The following is a 23288-nucleotide window of genomic DNA, read 5'->3' on the forward strand; positions in this document are numbered from 1 at the left end:
TTACCCAGTATTAAATAACAATTGTAGCTACATGTGTATATATAAGGGGCATTCAAAAAGAAACGAGCCGGAGCCATAATTACAGAAACCAGTACCTGTATATTAGAAGTATTGTCCCTGGCTGTTGAGACACTTGTCCCACTGTGACACAAGGCAGTGAATGAATGGCTGTCTCATAAAATTTCCGGGACTGCAATGTTAACCAGTTCCACACGTGCAGCTGGACGTCGTCGTCCGAGGTGAATCATTTGCCCCTCAGAACCTTTTTAAGGGGACCAAAAATAGCGTAATCATAGGAAGAGATGTCCGGACTTTATGGAGGGCGGCTGAGAACCTTCTATTTGAATTTCTGCAGGAGTGCCGCAACTGCATTGGCCATATGAGGCTTTGCATTGTTGTAGAGCAGAATGACCCCACGGGTGAGATTGCTTGGTCATTTTGATTTGATCACTTGGTGAAGGGTGGTCGAGGTTTGCAAGTAACATAGGGCATTCACTGTTCTCCCATGCTGCAGGAAGGGAATCAGAAGGGGGCCATCCTGGTCAAAGAAGAAGATCGGCATAACCTGTCCTGCACTGGTGTGGCTGGCCTTGGCTTTTTTTGGTGGTGGTTTCCCTGGATGCTTCCACTGGAGACTTTGTCGTTTTGATTCTAGTTCGAAGTGATGACACCATGACTCATCTCCAGCCACTACTTGTTCCAGGAACGCATTCCCTTCTGAGCATAGTGCTGCAGATGAGCAAGACTGTGGGTCATTCAACATGCTTCCTGGTGTGGTTGAACTGTGGGCCACCCATTGGACACACACTTTGCATATCTACAGACATTCCTTCATGATGGTGTGAACACTTCAGATGCTCAATCCGACCACGGTGGCTATGGCTTTCACTGTCACTCGGCGGTCCTGGGTGATGAGTGCTTCCACCAGCTGGACAATGTCATTGGAAATGCAGTGTGGTGCTCAAGATCGTACATCATCAGATAACGACACCCATCCTTCCCTGAAGCACTTGGGCCATGTCTTGACCCTTGCAAGGGACATGCAGTGTTTGCCGTACATTTGTGACATTCATCAATGAATGTCCGTTCCTCCTCCCCCTTCTGCTGTCGGAAAATGAACAGTGCCTCTTTGCTCTTCTTTTGATGCCTTCATGTCACAGTTTGCAATGCGACTGGCAGCATTGGACGATTGATGCATGCTGCTGCTAGCTCTGTATAGTCACTTGACATGCACGCATGCCCTCTAGCGATGGGCTGTGAACTTCCACATTCTGGTCAGAACCACACCTCATTACACACGCCATGATATTACCCGCCATGTCATCCATTTGCACATTCCAGACTCCGGCTCGTTTCTTTTTAAATGTTCCTTAAACACTGTGGTGACAAAAGTCATGAGATAGCAATGTGCACATATACAGATGGTGATAGTATCATGCACACAAAGTATAAAAGGATGCTGCATTGGCGGAGTTGTCATTTGTACTCCAAGGATTCACTCGAAATAGTTTCCGATGTGATTATGGCTGCACGGCAGGAACTAACAGACTTTGAAAACAGAATGGTCGTTGAAGCTCGATGCACGTGACATTCCATTTCAGTAATCGTTAGGGTATCCGATATTCTGACATCCACAGTGTCAAGAGTGTGCTGAGAATACCAAATTTCAGGCATTATCTCTCATTATGCACAGTGCAGTGGCCACCAGCTTTTACTTAATGATCGAGAACAGCAGCATTTGTGTATATTCATCAGTGCTGACTGACATGCAACACTGCATGAAATAATCATAGAAATCAATGTAAGAGGTACAACGAATGTTTCCATTAGGACATTGCATCGAAATTGGCATTAATGGGCTATGACACCTGACTGCCAACGCAATTGTAGTCCCTCTCCTGGACTTGTGATCATATCCATAGATGACTGGAAAACCATGGCCTGGTCAGATGAGTCCTGATTTCAATTGGTAAAAGCTGATGGTAGGATTCGGGTATGGCGCAGGCCCCACGTAGCCATGGACCCAAATTGTCAACAAAGCTCTGTGCAAACTGGTGGTGGTTCCATAATGATGTGGGTTGTATGTACATGGAATGGGCTGGTCCAACTGAACTGATCATTGGCAGGAAATGGTTATGTTTGGCTACTTGGAGACCATTTTCAGCCATTCATGGACTTCAAGTTCCTAAACAGTGATGGAATTTTTATGGATGACAATGTGGCATGTCACCAGGCCCTAACTGTTTGCAATTTGTTTGAAGAATATTCAGGAACATTTTGAGCTAATTATTTGGCCAGCCGGATCGCCGACGTTAATCCCAACGAACATTTATGGGACATAATCGAGAGGCAGTTCATCCACAAAATCTTGCACCAGCTACAGTGTTGCAATTATGGACGACTGTAGTGGCATCATGACTCAATATTTCTGCAGAGGACTTCCAATTATTAGTTGAGTTCATGTGTTGCTGCACTGCGCCAGGCAAAAGAAGGTCCAACACAATCTTAGGTATCCTGTGACTTTTGTCATCTCAGTTTATACCATGGATTTTGATCATTTTCATCTCCCTATGATCAGAATGATAGAGAAAATGTATTTTCCATTATGCTGACTGTACTGTTTTATGTGGTCCTTTGGGTACACACGTACCATAAATTTTGACAAATTGAACAATCAGTTACCTTCTGCCACCTCCTTCATGGATGGTACAAACATAAGTTGTAAACTCAACTTTTCATCCATTTATATCTCATCTCTTCCTTCTAGCAAGGTAGCACAATAGTAATACACCAAACTGGCATTTGAGAGAACATCAGTTCAAAACCCTGCCAAGTCATCAAGGTTTACCTTTTCTGTGGTTTATTAAATTGCTTTAGGCAAGTGATGGGATGGCTCTTTTGAAAGGAGCCTGGCCAATTTCTTCCCTAAAATTTTCAGTCAGAGCTTGTTTTCCATTTGTAACGACCCTGTTTCCCACTAAGTACCAAACATAAATTTTTCTTCACACACAATTGGCGAGTCACACTATGTGCTGCTTGGAATGAGGTTCATACTGGTGTGGTAAACATTCACAAACAATGCAGTCCAAGAGATGGCGATGTGCAGCTTCACCCAGCAAGTTGCAAGCTGATAAATTCTAGATTGTATGCCAAGTCCATTGTAAGTAGTGTACAAATAGCCCATTATAATACAAATACTCCATTATACACCAATATAATATTGTATTATTTATCTTATTATGAACTTGGGTTCTGATTTACTCAAATGGTGTATAATGGAGTGCTTCATGTACAGTTTGTGAATTGGTTTTCTAACCTTCGTGTGCACGTATTTAAAGTGGCTGAGGAACCAAAGGACTTGTCCCTCTGAATCACAACTCAAAGTGGTCTCTATTACCACATTGCTCAGTCTCTGTGCTCCCACCGTGTGGAGGCAACTAACAATTCTACATTCATATTGCTCTCAACTAGTGGGATATCTTCGTCATTATGTGGTGGAGATACAATAGACATTTTTAGTGGGGAGTAAATACTTAATTTTCTTCATTCATTATTTCCTGACTGTCTGTAAGTGAAACTTAATTTCACTGCAGTTGTCTTCCTTCCATCTCCACCAACATTGACCTTCTCATTCCGTTCTTCAGTAGCATATTATAACGGCGCATAATGGAGTGCGTCATGTACAGTTTGTGAATTGGTGTCCATCACATTTCAGCTATTACCACATATTTGTTCCAGGCTAACTGCTGATATGAGGGCTGCCTTTTCTGTCTTTATAAAAACAATGAATTAAAAAAAATTTTGGTACAAATAGTTTCATTTTTTTTCTCAATATAAACGCTCCCCTTGGAGGGAGGGCATATAAGTCGGCCAAGCTCCTGTCAGGCCAGTTCGTCAGTGCACTTGACTATGGTGACATGTCTAATTGCCAAGTTACTGTTCCCATTGGACACTGTTAACAAACAGTAGTCCCATGGACTGTTTGGTCAACTGATATACAACTAGAAATTGAAGAATCGCATCTTCAATTAAATTGTGCGCAGCATCAGGGTTGTTTGGAACAACTAATTTTGGCCATCTTTTACAAAATTCTGTCTTCCAATTGTAAACAGTCGCTTGTGAAGATGGTTGATTACCAGAAGTTGAATCAAGTGATTTGAGCCATTGTTGAGTTAGGCCTTTATGTAAATCATAACAAATCATTCAGCAAAAACCTTCAATGAAATTTCAATTTTGTATGACACTGTTTCTTTAAAGACGTACTGTAAACAAACTAATCAGCTGCTTCTGAGCTGCTGCTGCTGTTTTAAAAATAACAAATTTTCAAACAACAGTAATGTCACATGTCAGTAGTGCCATTTAGAGGTCATTTGTTAAAGCTTCTCGCATTCGGGAGGACGATGGTTCAATCCCGTCTCCGGCCATCCTGATTTAGGTTTTCCATGATTTCCCTAAATTGTTTCAGGAAAATGCCGGGATGGTTCCTTTGAAAGGGCACGGCCAATTTCCTTCCCATCCTTCCCTAACCTGAGCTTGCGCTCCGTCTCTAATGACCTCGTTGTCGACGGGACGTTAAACACTAACCACCACCACTTGTTAAAGCTTAAAAGACAAGCTTCAAACAGTTCTATTCTAGTTTACTGTTGCATATAATTAAAAACATTATTGCATATTAGCAAATTAATTATTGTAGGACCATTATTACATTCACTTATCTGTAAACTTAACACTTTTTAAGGTTTCCATTTAATTAATAATTAATCGCTGCAGACGTGGTAGTGTGTGTTTGGGGGTCTATGTGGTTGTGCGTGTGAATGTGTTTGCTTTCTTATAGAAAAAGAGCTTGAGAGGTAGTGAATACTGTCTTCTGTTGTGTGTGTCATTGCACTACAAATCAGTCTGCTAAAGGTGAGTGGTTGGCTTTCCCTTATTTTATGTATTAATCCATCCTGGAATTGCCATTATTCTTATGCTTAACATTTATTTCAGGAAAAAGTGGGAGGAAACAGAAAGCATTGTTAAGAAGGCAAAGGCCATCCTGGAAATTACATGTGGCAGATGGACAAATGTGATGCAAGATATACTGGATAAAGAAGAGTACTTAAAAAGCCTAAAACCAACAGCGGAACAATCATGAATTTTCTGAACATTATAAATATGTAAAGAACGAAACATTAAAACTTACAGAAAATTATTTGTTTGAGATACTTTGTCCTTTACTACTTTTACACATCGACCATCTTCAGTTATAGTTGTAAAAGCCATAAATAGAATAATATAAAAGTAATCCCCTATTCCACCATAAATATGAGTTATAACAGTGTGGGTTTTAACTAATTGGAGTACATTTACCAACCAAATTCATACATCAAATTGATAATTACTGCACAAATAGCTCTATCCATGACATGGAACAAGATCTGAACTGAACTAAAATTCACCACAAAATAAGAAACATAAAACTCAAAACAGAATTTTCTACCAAGAAATAAAATTGTACAATAAACTGCCCAATAAGATTAAAGAGATTACTAAAATGAACTTATTGTAAAATGCTGTTAGAAGGTACGTGTTAAGCAATATGGTCTGTGCAGTGAAGGTTTACTTAGATAATACAAACTAGTGGGTGGTAAAAAAAATGTAACGTAAGCAAATAACAGAGAAACATAAAACATAATTTTTCTTTTCAGGAAACTGTAGTCTGAAGCTCTGCAGTGGATAATACTAACATCTTATTCTCATTCTCAGCTCAACATCTCAATCGTTGTGGAGACGTGCTGACTCAGTTTCTCAGACAAGTAAATAGGAAATTACAGTACACAGAATCAAAACCAAATGTCATTACCATGGCCCTGATGTTAGCTGATTTTTATGCTGTGTTACATTATGAAATAATTTGTGTAGTATGTGCGATGTTGGGTATTGAGAAATGAACAGTGTAGCACTTGCTTCCTGTATTATGTAATAACTTCTTCACAAAACAGTATTGTACACTAGGGATAAACCAAATGAGCCTGTACTGATTTAGATACTGATTTAGACAGACTAGCCTTGTATTTGAGACAATTGAGACCCCGGTCTTCATCCAGAAACATGATTTAAATTTTCCAGGGCGGTTCCTGCTTAAGACCATGGTCTACTACCTGTCCCATTTTTGTCAAACTAGACTTATAAGTATGTAAATGAGTGTATATATGAATTATTGTCATTAATTTTTTCAGCTTTAATACCATGACAGGTCAAATGGCCTAGTAAAAATTATTCATAGATGAATAAAACTGCCACCATGATTACTATTACTACTACTACTACTACTACTACTACTACTACTACTGGTAGTAGTAATAATACTTTGGTCTCTTAATAATCTGATCAAGTCCAATAACTCACTGTGGCAAGGACATACTCATTGGTAGGAATATTCAAAAGATAAATTTTAATTTGTCCTCTTGTAAATATGGTTGCACAATTGTAATACTTGGTTCTTTTCAAATATGTTGATGTAGGTTGTCAAATCAGTTCTAGAAACTGCACAACATTCCTTTACAGCACCCAGAAAAATCTTTGCCTGATAGAATTTTTCATCATCATTACGAAAAATGCCATGATTAGTTAATTACATATAATCAAAGATATCACACCAGTAACTTGTAGCAACTGAAATAAACTCAAACTGTGTTTGGTGATAAATCTAGAGCCAAATGAATGTGTGTGGTGTATGCAAACTTCCCCCAAAAAACAAAAAAATAAATTAAAATAAAAAAATAAAATTAAAAAAAAAAACATGTATGCAGACCTGCACAAAATAGGGCATCCTGTAGAAGGTGGACTCAAGATGTTGTACCGATTTCCCTAGCCAACAAGTCTGAGATGCTGTCCTTCACTGAAACTGAAACTGACCCAGTGGTACTCACATCATCTGTTGTGGGGAGTCCTGTTTTGTCCAGTGTCAGGAGGAAGCAAATGCAAAAGGGTAGGGGTCTATTAATCATTGGAAGTTCAAATGTATGGTGAATGATTGTACCCCTTAGGCAAATGGCAGCAAGGGACAGGAAAGGACACCAGGTGCACTCAGTGTGTATGTCTTTGAGGGCAACATTAAAACTGTTGAGGCTATTCCAGTAGCACAGCTCATGGTCTAGTGACTAGCATTGCTGCCTCTGGTTCAAATGGTCCCAGGTTCGGTTCCCAGCCGGATTGGGGATTTTCTCCACCCGGGGACTGGATGCTTGTGTTGTCCTCATCATCATTTGGGAAGTGCCGATACTGAATGTGGAAAGATTTTGATGACCACAATGTTGAGCACCCCATAAACAAACATCACCATCATCATCATCATATTACGGCAGCCATTGAGGGCACAGGTTGCAGCCAACTGCAGATAGTGGTGTGCATTGCAACAAATGATGCCTGTTGCCTGGACTCCAAAGTCATTCTTGGGTCATTCCAGTGACTGGCAGAGAAGGTTGAGAAGACCAGCCATATGTGTGGAGCTTCAACGAAGCTCACAATTGCAGCACTGTGTCCCCAGAACTGACTGTGGCCCTTTGGTTCTGAGTTGAGTGGAAGGACTGAACCAGAGACTGTGAAGGTTCTGTGACAAGCTAGGCTGCGACTTCCTGAATTTGCGCTGTAGGGTTGAGAACGGTAGGGTCCCCCTAATTAGCTCACGTGTGCACCACATGTCAGAGGCTGTTATTCAGGTAGGTAACTGTGTGTGGGGTGCACAAAAGAGTTTTTTAGATTAGGCAACTCTCCAACCAATCCAGATATGACAGCTGTACAAAACCCAGAAATATCAGTGCAAGTTTGAAAGAAATGCCTCCCACGGGTGAGAGTATTAAAATTGTAATGGTTAACTGCCCCCCCCCCCATGCATTCACAACAAAATCCCAGTTTGAAGCACTCATGAAAAGCAGTGAAGCTCATAGAATACTAGGTATAGAAACCTGGTTGAAACCTGAAATTGATAGCTGCGAGATTTTTGGGGAAAATTTAAATGTATATGGAAAGGATAGGCAAATGGGAAATGGAGACGACGTATTTGTCACAGTAGACAAGAAACCCAAATCCACTGAGATAAAAATTGTAGCTGCAAGTGAGATTGGGCAAGACTCAGTATCAGGAGTTAGCATAAAATGATAATTGGATCCTTCTATTGCCCACCAGACTCATCCCCTGGTGTAACTGAAGACTTCAGAGAAAACCTCAGCTCATCCGTACATAAGTCCCTCAGTCATAATGTAGTCATTGGTAGTGACTTTAATCATCCATTAATTAATTGGGAAAATTACAGTTTTGTTAATGGTGGGAGTCATAAGACATCCTGTGAAACCTTACTAAATGACTTCACTGAAAACTACCTAGAACAGATAGCCAGGGAACCTACTCATGATGGAAATATATTGGACCTAATGGCAACAAATAGACCTGACATCATTCCGGATGTCCACATTAAAGCTGGTATCAGAGACAATGACATGGCTGTGGCAACAATGATTACTAAAGCACAAAGGACAACTAAAACAAGCAGAAAGATATATCTCTCAGTAAAGTAGATAAAAAATCAATCATAGCATGATATCTCAATGAGGAACTTGAAACATTCAGCACAGGTCAGGAGCATGTAGAGGAACTATAGCTCAGGGTTAAAAGAATACTTAACCACACATTGGATTGCTAGGTACTCAGTAAAACAGTTCATAATGGGAGGAACCTCCATGAAATAGTCAGTGTAAAGAAACTTCTAAGGTTTAAAACAAAGCGTAGGGCTATAGGTAGAGAGATGCTGAATGAAAAGCATTTGACTGGCAAGAGAGCAATGGGTGATGCCTTCAGTGACTACCGTAGCAGAATATTGTCAAATGACATTTCACAAAATCCAAAGAAATTCTGGTCGTATGAAAAGGCTGTCAGTGGCACCAAAGTCAGTGTCTAGTCCCTAACGAATGAGACAAGAACTGAGATTGAGCGTAGCAAAGCAAAAGATGAAATGCTTAACTCCATTTTCAAATGTTGGTTTACAAGTGAAAACCCAGTAGAACCGTCCCACGTTAATCCTTGTACCAAACTGCCCCACTTTAATCCTTGCACCAATGACAAGATTAATGAAATAACTGTTAATGTCAGTAGCGTTGAGAAACAGCTGAAATCGTTAAAACTGAACAAAGCTCAAGGCCCCATGGAATCCATCAGATTCTATACTGAATTTGTGGCTGAGTTAGCCCTTTCTTCTCACTATAATCTATCGTAGATCTCTTGAACAAAAAACTGTGTCCAGTACTTGGGAAAAGGCTCAGGTCACACCTGCCTAAAGTAAGGTAGTGGAAGTGACCCACAAAACTACAGTCCAATATCCTTGACATTGATTTGTTGTAGAATCTTAGAACATATTCTGAGCTCAAACATAATGAGGTATCTTGAACAGAATAATCTTCTCAATGCCAACCAGCATAGGTTTCGAAAAGATCAATCATGTGAAACCCAACTCACACATTCCTCACATGACTTACTGAAAGCTTTGGTTCAAGGCAACCAGGTAGATGATGCAGTGCTCCTTGATTTCCAAAAAGCATTTGACTCGGTACCACACCTATGTTTATTGTCAAAAGTATGATCACATGGGGTATCAAGTGAAATTTGTGACTGGATTGAGGACTTTTTGGTAGGGAGAACATAAGATGTTTTCTTGGATGGAGAGTCATCATCATATGTAGAAGTAACTTCAGGTGTGCCCCAAGGAAGTGTGTTGGGACCCTTACTGTTCATGATTTAAATTAAAGACCTAGCAGACAATATTAATAGCAAAATCAGGCTTTTTGCAGATGATGCTGTTATCTATAATTAAATGCTATCTGAGAGAAGCTGCATAAATATTCAGTTAGATCTTGATAAGATTTCAACATGGTGCAAATATTGGCAACTTCCTCTAAATGTTCAGAAATGTAAAATTTTGCACTTCACAAAATGTAAAAACGTAGTGTCCTATGACTATAATATCAATGAGTCGCTCTTGGAATTGGCCAACTCATGCAAGTGCCTGGGTGTAACACTCTGTAGGGATATGAAATGGATTGATCACATAAGTTCATTCAGGGGTAAAGCAGATGATAGACTTCGGTTTATTGGTAGAATTCTGGGGAAATGCAGTCAGTTTAAAAATGAGATTGCTTACAAATCGCTCGTGTGACCGATCCTAGAATGTTGCTCCAGTGTGTGGGATCCGTACCAGATAGGATTAGCAGGATATATTGAATGTGTACAAATAAGGGCAGCACAAATTGTGACAGGTTTGTTTAATTCATGGGAGAGTGTGTCAGAAATACTGAAGGAACTGAAATGGCAGACTCTCGAAGACACAGATCTATTAACAAAGTTTCAAGAACCGGCTTTAAATGATTACTCTAGGTATGCATGTATGTATTGCTCACACAGGGATCATGAAGATAAGATTAGAATAACTACTGCACAGGGGCATTCAAACAGTGATTCTTCCCACACCCCATACATGAATGGAGCAAGAAGAAAACCTAATAACTGGTGGACATACCCTTTATCATGCACCTCATGGTGGTTTTCAGAGTATGGATGTAGATGTAGGTAGGGAAGATTTAAGTTTAGCATTGCAAAATTAATTGTCTAGCCACATTTTTACATGCTCATTTCTGTCATATATCTTAATGTATGAATCTGTGGGAAATTAAATTACTCCAAATTTAAGCTGCATGTTCACTTTTAACAGTTGAGCTCATGTAACAGTACAATGTAGGAAATCTAATATCTAATAAGGTATTCGAGAACTGAAGACAGTATAATGAAAATTAAGGTTTTCATTATCATTTTATTAGATAAAATATGCAAAGCAGAAAGTGATATTCGTTTCTGTGAGTGGTATTGACATTTGTATAAATCAACAGAACATGATAGATGATTGAACACACTTCAGAGTGGTTTGCAGAGTATGAATATAGATGAAAATGTTATGGGGTGGAAAAGAGTGTCATGGAAATGGCAGATGAACCCTGTAGCACACTTGGAAATGGAAACAAGTATTCTGAGATAAACCCGACTGGCTAGCTGCGCGGTCTAATGCGCTGTTTCCCCAGCGGGAAGATGTGCCGGTCCTCTGACACTTGGTGGATTAGTGTCAAGGCCCAGTGTGCCAGCCAGCCTGTGGATGGTTTTTAAGGCAGTTTTCTATTTGCCTCGATGAATGCGGGCTGATTCCCTTTATTTTGACTCAGTTACACTATGTCAGTGATTGCTGCGCAAACACTGTCTCCACGTAAGCGTACACCATAATTACTCTACCACGCAAACATTTGGGGTTATACTCGTCTGTCTGGTATGAGACGTTCCCGGAGAAGGGGGATCCACTGGGTGCCGAACCACACGATACCCCTGGGTTTGGTGCGGGGGGGAGGGGGGGGGGGCGGTGGGGCAGGTGGACTGCTGTGGCCTATTGTGGGCTTGTGAACCACTGAGAGCTACTGCAGGACGAAGCCTCTCCCTTGTTTCTAGGTCTGTGGTTCAATACAATACCATACAATACAATTCTGAGATACAGCAAACAATTATTACTGACAGCATCATGGAGCCTTGTGGGGGTGTTATCATCCAAGGGAGCAAAATCTGCATATACTTACTATAGCACAGCTTGTTATCTAATATGAATTCTGCTTGATATTTTACATTGTAATGTTGCATCACAGAAAACCAAAGTCTGTTCACAGCCTACTACAGTGAGTTTTACTTTGAATAAATTAGTGTAGTTGTCAATGGTGTGTGCGACATAATAAAGAAATGTATTGTTCACGTTGTACACTGTAAAACCATGTCCAATAATTGTTTCATATCTGCTTGCTTGTGTACATTGGCAAAACAAGCTGTAACATGGTATTTTCATAATTTTTAAATATATCAGACCAATGAAAGTGTGCCTTCAGGATGAGAAATAACAACATTTTTAAGCTGTTCAGTATTATCAGTGTAAAATTATGAAATATGACCTTCCCTATCAATTTCAATTTCTTCCTTCCTATTATTTCATCATTTATGATGATGTATTTTAAGTGAAGTAATATATAAACACATCTCTAGTGAAATGATAAATTCTGGTCATATTTCTGTTCACTTTGCTGCTGTTTCTAGGCTATTGATTGATAATGAAATGAAGTAATAAAATTGTGGCTTTAATAGCCATTTTCATGTACAGCAGAGCTCGTCCTTGTGGACAGTTCCATACCTCGTACAATAACACTGTGGAGCTATTGCCAGCATTAAAGGTTGAAACTACCAGTAGAAGAGACATCAACTTCACTAAACAGTGATAACAAAATGAAGGAGGAGGAGAAGAAGAAGAAGAAGAAGAGGAGGAGGAGGAGAAAAAGAAGAGGGGGGAAGCGGAGAAGGACGTAGTCACCAAATCTCCCGACACAGTGGGAGAAACTATGTTCAGTGGAAAGTAAATCCCCTGATCCAGTGGGGCTCAACTGATCTTGCTTTCTCAGCATTGTTTAAGTATAGATTGTACAATGGGAAACTGAACTGACAACTGTCCAAAAGGATTCCAGGGCAGTGGGATTGAGGTCTATTGTTATGTCCCATCCTCAGTACTGTATAAACTTGATTCATAATGTTAAAAAGATAAAGGAAGCTAGCCAATTGGTCATTGTCTTACATCGTACCCGCCTTTAGTACCTGAGTCGTCTTGTGTAAAAACTTTGTATAGTCACCCAATTCTTATATGATTTGAAACCTGCATTGGATTTATCATTCTAGGTTTCCTAATCATAGAGTCTGCTGCTAATTTCTTAACTGTCTTGATTCTTACAAAATTTGAAAACCTACTGGCCATAAGCAGCTAGTTCCCAACCTACCTTCTTCCACCTAAATCTAAGTAATTTTACCCTAGCTTCCTCAAACTACAAGAAAGACTGATGTCTTTCTCGTCTGCTCATGAGTGCTTCAAAGGAGTGTGCTAGGTCCACTGGTCTTCTTCATGTTAATTACTACTCTCTGGTGAATCAACCAAAAACACAGTTGTTGTTGTAGTATGAAACATAAGTTCGGCTGAACACATTATAAGTGTTAGTCGATACAGCATTAATCATGTGAATATTAAAAAATAGCTGCAAATGTAGAAAAGAATTAGCACACCTAATGCCAGTGCAATCATTACAAGAATATGGAGCCCCATGTTGGGATACATATCAAACTTACCACTGCATGAAATGCATTGATAGCCATTACAATTGCAACACACAATGAAGTGGCAAAAAGCTGAGGTATTAATGATTGACATTTGAGATCAATTGCACAGAGTAGACGGGCTTAACACCACTTACTTTCTATATATAAGGAGAGATTATGCGACAGATTTTTCAGTTGGCAATTTAATTTGAATGTTGGTTGTTGAAGGAGAAATTTCTACCTGGAGGAATCAGAATTGGACGGCAGCAGGATCATGACCTGTTGCTCAGGATGCCACAACTATCATGCAAATATGGGATCAGTGGTTCCAGAGGGTGATATTCAATGTCCTTAGATGACATACACGTAGTTCGCTCAGTCAAACAGGATCATACAACAATATTGTGTATCTTCAAGCAAGACAAGTTTCCACATGGGGAGTGTAATGCTGCCTGGAGCAGCGTGGACTGTCAGCACAATTACCAGTGTTGCAGCTTCCCATGATGCAGCAGGAGAGGGAGGGGGGGGGGGTGAGAGAGAGAGAGAGAGAGAGAGAGAGAGAGAGAGAGAGAGAGAGAGAGAGAGAGATGCATAACAACAGTGGTTGAGTTGACTACAACAATGGTCACAGGAGTGGTGCCATGTTGTTCTTTCAGACAAGTCCTGATTCTGCACGCAGCAGCATGATTGATGTATCTGTGTGTGGAGTCTCTGAGGATCATGTATGTTCCCAAATTACATTTCTCATTGTCATACAGGCCCACCATTTGGTGTACCATTGGTTACACAATACAATCACCTCTTGTTTGTGTAGCCAATAATTTGGACACATTACAATCCTGAAATTTATGACCTCTAGTTGTGCTCCATCTTCAAGGTGTGCAATGTTATCATTCAGTAAGGTAACACAAGACCACATGTTCCCAGTGCTGTCCTAACATACCTCAATACAGACATCGTTCGACTAAATCCCTGGCCAGCAGGCTCCCCAAATCTCTCACCCACAAGGAAAATGGCTTCCTGAGACACTGGCAAGCCACCTCTATGACTGGTGAATTCTGGCATAGGGCTTAGCAGCATGGACTGACATATCCATTGACTCAGTGCCCAGCTAGGTTAGAGCTGCTGTTGCTGTCCAAGGTAGTAACTCTGTGTAGTAAGTATTGCACCTTGTGTTCTGACAAATCACCTACAAATTTAATTATGTATTCTTCATACTAGTGTGTGAATGTGTAAGAAGTAAAGTCTTATTATTCACTACCCTTCATGGTGTCGCAGTATTAATGGTCACTAGTGTAGCAACAGTTCACTGATATCCCACTATGTTACATCTATGACTTTAGCTGGCTCGTAGTCTTACTTGAATGTTGGTTGAAACAGTCTCAGAAATATTACACCACCACATGAGAAAATCCCATACACACTGGGGTGACAAAAGTCATGGGATAGTAATATACACATATAAACATGGCAGTAGTATCGTGTACAGAAGGTATGAAAGAGCAGTGCACTGGTGGAGCTGTCATTTGTACTTAGGTGATTCCTGTGAAAAGGTTCCTGGGCTGATTATGGCTACACAATGGGAATTAATTGACTTTGAATGCAGAATAGTAATTAGGACATTCCATTTCAGAAATCATTATAGAATTCAACAGTCTCAGATTCACACTGTCATGAGTGTGCCGAAAATACCAAATTCCAGGGATTACCTCTCACCATGGACAATGCAATGACCAGTGGCCTTCACTTAACAAGGAAGCAGCAGCATTTACATCAGTACTAACAGACAAACAACACTGTGTGAAATAACTGCAGAAGTCAATGTGGAACGTATGAGAAACATATCTGTTAGGACAGTGTGGCAAAATTTGGTGTTAATGGGCCGTGACAGCAGACGACAGATGTCAGTGCCTTTGCTACCAGTATGACATTACCTACAGCGCCTCTCCTGGGCTCGTGACAATATTGGTTGGACCTTAGATGACTGGAAAACTGTGGCCTGGTCAGATTACACCCAGTTTCAATTGGTAAGAGCTGAGGGTAGGGCTTGATTGTAGTGCAGACCCCATGAAGCCATGTTCCCAGGCTGTCAGCAAGGCACTGTGCAAGCTGATGATGGCTCTATAATGATGTGGATTGTGTTTATACGGAAGGGACTGGATTCTTTAGTCCCACTGAACTAATCATTAGCTGGAAATGGCTATGTTCGGCCACCTGGAGACCTTTTGCAGCCATTAAAGAACACGTGTTCCCACACAGCGATGGAATTTTTGTGTGTGGCAGTGTGCCATTTCACCGGGCCACCATTGTTTGCAACTGGTTTCAAGAACATTCTGGGCAATTCAGTTGAATGATTTGGCCACCCAGATCGCCCATCATGAGTCCCATTGAACATTTTGGGACATAATTGAGAGGTCATTTCGTGAACAAAATCCTGCGCCGGCCACTCTTTTGAAATTATGGATGGCTATACAAGTGGCATGGCTTAGTATTTCTGCAGTGGACTTCCAACTGCTTATTGAGTGCATGCCGTGTCATGTTGCTGCACTATGCTGGGCAAGAGGAAGTTGGACATGATACTAAGAGGTACCTCATGACTTGTCACCACAGTGCATGTGTTCTTTACGAATTTTACACATAAAACAACAGGATGGAAAGAATTATTCAAGAAAATTAAATTGTTATATTGGATCACAGACACACAATCCAGGTTAGGGCTCAAAAAACCATTAGTGGACGGTATTCTTTTATGGAGACGTAAAAAATGTGTGGAACCAATTACATGCACAAATTTTGCTCCTGTTCCAGACAATTTGTAATTTTAAGAACAGACCTGTTAAACACTATTGTCTGCGATAATTTTCGTCTCGTTTTCTTTTTACACTTGTGACGTGTTGACTCACTTTGAAAGCTTAACATTGGTAGATGACACTCTCGTATTATATCTATAAATAAACCTAGTAATTCTTTATATGGTATATCCTACAGCACCAGGAGATAACATCTTGGCTTGCAGATGTGATAGACTTTTATAACAGTTGTGTAAAACTAATTGTTTGCTGGGCAGCTGCTATAGCAACGACTGACGAGAGAGAGTGAGACTGTTCCCCCCTTGCGTTGTTTTTACAGATGGACTTGTTTAAATGCTAAGCAACTTTCCGTCTCTTCAAGATGTCTTCCCGTCTGTTAATACCAAATCTATGGTGATGCATTCTCATATACTATTTTGTCTGTTTTGTTACTTAATAACACACTTTTAGAGATCTGACCATTACCACTCAATTCAGATAGGGTCCATTGAAAGCACCATAGGGAAATATATAGCAATAACATTGTAGGATCCATTAGGTTCAGCTATCTATGTAAGAGTGGGTGCTGACCTGGTAATTGAGGAAAATTTAGCAATGGCAAGAAAAAATTCTAAAATAGCAGTGATACTGATATTATGTCCTGATAGAGAAAAAGGAAAGTCATGTACCTTGTTCTTGTTGTATTTGGTTTCTCTGGACTCATTTATCCCTCACCTTGTTCTCCCAACTTTCCCTATGGATCTTGATCCTCAGAGCTAAATGCACACAAATAGTTATGAGTACACTGAAATACCTTTTGATGCATCCCCATAAAGAAACAAGCATGGCAAGCGGTTGTGAGCTAAGTGATTATGTTAGTGGCTGGTGAGCACATTTCGACTGTTGTGTTTTCGTGAGTTAGCACTTTTGTGATGCCTGACCAAAAAGAGCAAAAAGTTCTACTTTTAATTTGAGAGAATGGCTGAATAAATGTACCAAACAGTGAAGCAACCTTTTGGAGTTAAGCACATCTTGGCACAGTGTTACACCGTCCGAGTTATCTGGATACTTCCCACTAACACCAACCTGTCAGAACTCTGGAGATGGGAACTTGCCCTTCAGTATATCCTCTCTTCTCGATATCCGCCAGGCCTCAACCTCCGCTAATTTCAAGTTGCCGCCACTCATACCTCACCTGTCTTTCAACAACTACTTTGCCTCTGTACTTCCGCCTCGACTGACATCTCTGCCCAAACTCTTTGTCTTTACAAATGTCTGCTTGTGTCTGTGTATGTGCGGATGGATATGTGTATGTGTGCGAGTGTATACCTATCCTTTTATCCCCCTGAGGTAAGTCTTTCCGCTCCCGTGATTGGAATGACTCCTTACCCTCTCCCTTAAAACCCACATCCTTTCATCTTTCCCTCTCCTTCCCTCTTTCCTGACGAAGCAACCGCCAGTTGCGAAAGCTCGAATTTTGTGTGTCTATCGACCTGCCAGCGCTTTTGTTTGGTAAGTCACATCATCTTTATATATATAAAAACAAAGATGATGGGACTTACTTAACAAAAGCGCTGGCAGGTCGATAGACACACAAAATTCTAGCTTTCGCAACCAATGGTTGCTTCTTCAGGAAAGAGAGGAAAAGACGAAAGGATGTGGGTTTTAAGGGAGAGGGTACTGTGTATGTATGGATAGGTGTGTGTGTGTGTGTGTGTGTGTGTGTGTGTGTGTGTGTGTGTGTGTGTGGGCGCGCGCGAGTATATACCTATCCTTTTTTCCCCCTAAGGTAAGTCTTTCCACTCCCGGGGTTGGAATGACTCCTTACCCTCTCCCTTAAAACCCACATCTTTTCATCCTTCCTTCCTTCTTTCCTGACGAAGCAGCCGCCAGTTGCGAAGCTCAAAATTTTGTGTGTTATTTTATTGTGCCTGTCTAGCGGCACTTTCCCGCTTGGTAAGTCTTGGAATCTTTGTTCTTAATATATTTTTCCCATGTGGTTTCTTGGCAGTGTTTATATATTATTTGTTACCAACTAAAGGGAGCACACTATAGAAATTTGTCATAATAAAAACGACAAAACCATTTCTTTAAATTTTCTATCCCTCCTGAAATCTTTAAGGCTTCACTCAACGTATTTGTTCTTTTTGTTTCCAGTTCTTTGATTTCAGCTTGCTTTCCTTTACCCATTAATTATTCCTCCTATTGTCTTTCACCTTTCTTCTCCTTATCTTTCGTATTGTCTTTGTGTGAAGAATGTACATAGCAAAAGCAGTGTACAAGACTTTTGTTGATGTTGAAATTGTCAACTCCATTAGTGTCCTGGGCTGTGTCATATATGAGTATGTATCTTTGAGCAATAAGGCATTTTTCTGTTTGACTTTCAACTATAATTTGGGAGTTTACAGAAAAGACTCATTCACCAGAAGCATTTCCATGTAAGAGTGTTAGAATAATTCACACAAAATCTTAGAAATTTGTGCACAGCATTGAAGATAATTTTATTATATCAATCCAGAATTTATCTAGATGATTTTCACTTTTCTTGTAAGACTTCCTCTTGTCGTGAATTCGATTTTCTCTGGAGACTTCCACAAAATTAAAGTTTGACGTGATCTGTCTTTGAACCCAATGTTGTTCTGTTTGATGCCAAAATTCCAAGACATACTGTATCTTTGAGCTGCTTTGTAGTATAATGTGACTTTTGGGTTTAAGCAGGAAATCACACACATTAACTTTTTTTTTTTGGGGGGGGGGGGGGTTGAGCTTTCCTGCAATTTCTCTAGTACACCAATAACACGTGTGTTCCTTTAGCAACACAGTTTCTTGAGATACATTCTTAATTTTTTTAGTTCTGTCTTGACGTAATGAGTGTTTTTCTATCCTTCAGGTCAATTTTCATGTAGACAATTTTTGCTGTTTAAGATGCCTAGTTTCACAATTCATTGCATCACAATGCTCATAAGACTATGCAGTTCATCATATAGGAATGGAGCAATCGAGAGACAGCTCTGAAAAACTAGTAAAAATTGCTCCAACAAATGTGATGTTGAAGAAGAATATGAGGTTTGGAGCTTGCAATTTGTTGACAATTTCAGAAACAATTCTGAAGCTTGATGACTAATGGTTTTTGATTTTTATTAATCTCAGCAACTTAGGTTTGGCTGTGTTTTAGAATTTCCAGGCTTTTTACAGTTGCTAAGGCATTTTCAACCCATCCTGTTCCACAAAATGACATAGGAAAGATAAAGATACGGTTATCTCAGTTTATTCTGATCACCGTGCAGGCTTATCGTGAAATAAATAATACTGTTATTAAATATGAGTTTCTTAGTTTTGGATATGCCAATTTTGAAAGCACCATGTAATACGCACAAACTTCAGGTACCAATTTGTGATTTTTCAGTTCCTTGTTAAAGTCATTCAAAAATTTAAATTCACATTTGGTCCATTCATTGATAACTGCATTATTATTATTATTATTATTATTATTATATTAAAGGTTTCCAAATCCAACAATATTTTTAGAACTTAAAGCAAATCATTTGCCTTTGTACACTTTAAAGAAATGGAATCAATGTAACATGTCTTTATTAATTATTTATCATGGTCCCAAAAATCTTACACATACACCAATCTAGGTCTTTCAAGAAATAGTATTCAAGCTTTCATCAAATCCAAGTATGATCATTTCACATTTGTCAAGGAAGTCAGTAAGTTTATGTCTCATATATGGTGCAAATCCATACACGCTGCTGTAACAAAGTTTCGATTTCTGCTATCGCATTTGCTTTGCAATTTGGCTATCCAGAAACAACAAAGGGAATAGTGCTACACAGTCTACTGAGCTGTGAACTGACAAAAGACTTCTGATGATGTGCAAGTACCACAAAATTTCAGCTTGTGTAAAGTAATCCGATAGTAAATAGGATTGTGTTGTAGACTGTGTCATTGGATTGTTCTGTGGCTTCAGGTATATTCCTTCGTTTGATATTGGAACTCCTATTAAAAATGATAATCCATGTTAGCTAGTCAATAACAACACAAATGAATTTTACTTCAGCCAAAAAGTTGTTACAATATAATTTTCTCAAAATTAGAATGAATTTCCCACTTTGTTTCTCAGAAAACTGCTGTGAACGATGGACAGTTTCCTTCCATAACCATTTTCATTGCATGTTTTGAGAACAATGGAAGCTGCAGCTTTTCGCAATTGTCATTAAGAAGAACCCCATATGCGTAATGGGGCAAATGTGGAACTCAAGTCTCTATTTGCATGACATCCGAACTTGTTTTTGGCTTGTACAGCTAACCTAACACTTGCTGAAAATCACGTTTATTTATATTAATAAATGGCCAATAGTCAAACCTGGTTACAATTGCAACTTGCCTAGTAGAGGTTTAACACAAGGCAGGTATTCAAGTTAGAAACTGCTTATGTGTTGAGGCAGCATAACTCGTGCTGTGCAAATTACCCAGGTTACATTCATCCAGTATTTAAGAACTAAAGTGCGTAGGCTCGTCCAATAAACTCTATTCATTATTTCAAATCTTTTTTTTTAATTTTTTTCTCTTATAACCCCTTAATATAATAAAAATGAAACAGTTTAATCTTACTAAATGTTCGCTGTTTATGTGGTAGAACTTTAGCTTCAATATATTTTAATTTATTACTTCTGTACTATGTTTCTTTTTTTGGAACTGTTTCATACACAGGAGTTTGATTCTATAAAGAATCAAGAGTGAAGGGCGTTACTACATAATCCAGAAACTAAACCACTTAAGACTATCGTTTGTCCCCATATCAACAGCTAGTACAGGTTTCATATTTAATAATAAATTAATTTGTGCATTTCAAACAAACTTATACACACGGTGAAAATAGAAGACAAAAAATTATAAATTGTGTAAAAGTCATTCATAAAAATGACCTAGAGTGAAGTACAATTGATTGCGCTGAAATCTGTTGTTGAAGTTTCAGAATACAGCATAAATGCATCTAGTGGCAGCAACTTTTGCTTTTAAACTCCAGTGCTTTATGTTCTAGGCATGACTTTCTGAAGCACTTTTCCCCATACTGGAAATATTGATCACTTTTTTGCACCAAGTGCAAATAAAATTTGTGCTGGTTTAGGAATCAGGAGCAAATCGTGGAGCCCTTCGATAAAGTGTGAAATAATTATAAATGTCATGCAGTGCTGCCAATGGAAGAAAATGGGCAAGTACATAAGGGTATGAATAATTACTTATAACTGGATAATTGTATCAATACCGCAAATGTGACACAATCAGAAATGTTTAAAATGTCATTCATCGCATTCTATTTGAATAATTATGTTACAACACCCTTGATTTAATTTTGATACTCCAAATAAGCACTACATTTAATGTGAACATCTCTACATATGCACTGTCACAAAAGCTTGTTATTTCCATGAATCATTTCTACCATAGAAAGTAACTGCTGTGGATTGTGAAGTTGCCAGTACTGCTTTCATGCACCTTTCCTCACCCTGCAGCTTGTGAAGCATTCATTCCATCGCTCTGGGAGGTATTACTACTACAGTTGGCGAGATAGCCAAGAAAATATTCACATGCTACAGATTTATTGACACAACATGGCAGAGCACCCCACAGCAAACCCAAAGGCTAAGTTCTTCATTCACAATGATGTCAGTCCGTCACCATCGAGCAGTCTTTTGGCCCAAGACCATAGAAGCCTTTTTCAGGTTCATAGATTCTCCTCGACACATATTTGTACAAACCGGTAGACCTTGTGACTATGACATCAGCAATTTGATAGCTGTCAATAACAACCGTCAAACAGTTGTTGTAATAATTTAACTGGATAGATAAAAATTTCTCAACAAGCGGTGGCCGAACACACACATAAAAGACGGTTGTAATTGGCAAGCTTTTGGAGCCAGTGGCTCTTTCTTCAGGCAAAAGGGTTGAAGGGGAGGACGAGGGGTGGAGGAAAAGGACTGGAGAGGTCTAGGAAAGGTGTAGATTCTGGGAAAGTCAGGGGAGACGTACTGCACAGAGTGCTATCCAGTTAAATTATTTTGTCGACAATCAATTGTTTTAGTAGTTATAATAAATGTCATAACAGGTTCAATTTAATTTAGATAGTGTACTAAATTGAACATATATGTTTCTATAAAGTGCTTTTACAAAACTTATTACTTCTGTGTGCTATTTCTACCGTAGTAGCTGATAGGTACTTCGTGCATGACTTGGAAGCAATGAACCCATCACTGATAATTTTTTTAAAAAGTCTAGGTTTTTGAATAAAATTGTTTTTTCCCCAACACTATGAAGAAGTCTGCCAAGAACTTATACAACTGTTTCAAGATGATACAAACTTACAAAAAATGTCATTGCTGATGAAACTTGGGTTCGTATCACCAGCAAACCATGCAATTGTCACAGTCCAATTTAAACTAGTGGTCACCTGACAGGTCCTGCCGCTACTACATCACTGAGAGCCTGACACTCAACTACCATTGTGTTGGAACTTGCGCTATGCTGTTTAAAGCAGTGCACCAGCCACTCCTCAACACTGAGCTGCTACAGTACGAGATTTGGGAAACTTTTAGCATTGTGTATGATGGAAGACTGGCAGACAGACTGCTCACTCCTAAGACACTTTTAAAAGTGTCTGCTGAGGTATGGTTATGTGGAAGTATGTCAACTGAATTCATACGTTGCTTGAGGGAATATTTTGAGAGAGGTAGGGCTGTGGGAGTGTCTCTCATTCCTTTGCCTTAAGTGGTGAAGTGAACAACAGTTGCTTTACAGAACAGTTGCAATCACTAATAACAATTAGGAAGTAAAATGACTAAAAGATTAGGTGAATCATGTAAACTGGCAATGGAAGGGGAAGCAGTAGCATCTATAGAGGATGGTCACAAATCTTGACTCTATTTAGGATGTGATTCGTTGTGAGATGTTCACATAATGACATTTAAAAAGCTACATGCCATCCTTGTAGCAGTTGACCTGTTTCAGGTTAATAAATCTTCCTTGTTACAGGTTGTGAATAAGTTAGCATTCTGCCATAAATCTATTTGTGGCTGAGCATTATTAATAGAAGGGCAAGATATTACAGCTTGGTGCTGCTGTATTCTGAGGGAATAAGAAGGGATAAATTTTCACGATATCATTTGGTATGATGATACATGGGTAAACGCAGAACTTAATAATAATAATAATAATAATAATAATAATAATAATACAAAGCTAGAAAGACAATACCATCAATGATAGGTAGTGAGGCAGCTTTGACTGGCAAAGAGAAGATAATCG

At 39.3% G+C, this 23288-nt stretch overlaps 1 protein-coding gene across 1 annotated transcript in view; it reads left to right on the forward strand.

Annotated features, from left to right (window-relative positions):
- LOC126267233 (SET and MYND domain-containing protein 4-like) overlaps positions 1–5194 on the forward strand; it is a 134172-nt gene extending 128978 nt beyond the window's left edge. The window contains exon 13 of the mRNA XM_049972215.1: positions 4990–5194. Within this exon, the coding sequence (XP_049828172.1) occupies positions 4990–5137 (148 nt within the window). The 3' untranslated portion in view covers positions 5138–5194. The remainder of the gene's footprint in view (positions 1–4989) is intronic.
- Positions 5195–23288: the final 18094 nt, after the last annotated feature.

This window comes from Schistocerca gregaria, chromosome 4 (assembly GCF_023897955.1).
Source record: "Schistocerca gregaria isolate iqSchGreg1 chromosome 4, iqSchGreg1.2, whole genome shotgun sequence".
Taxonomy (NCBI): Eukaryota; Metazoa; Arthropoda; class Insecta; order Orthoptera; family Acrididae; genus Schistocerca; species Schistocerca gregaria.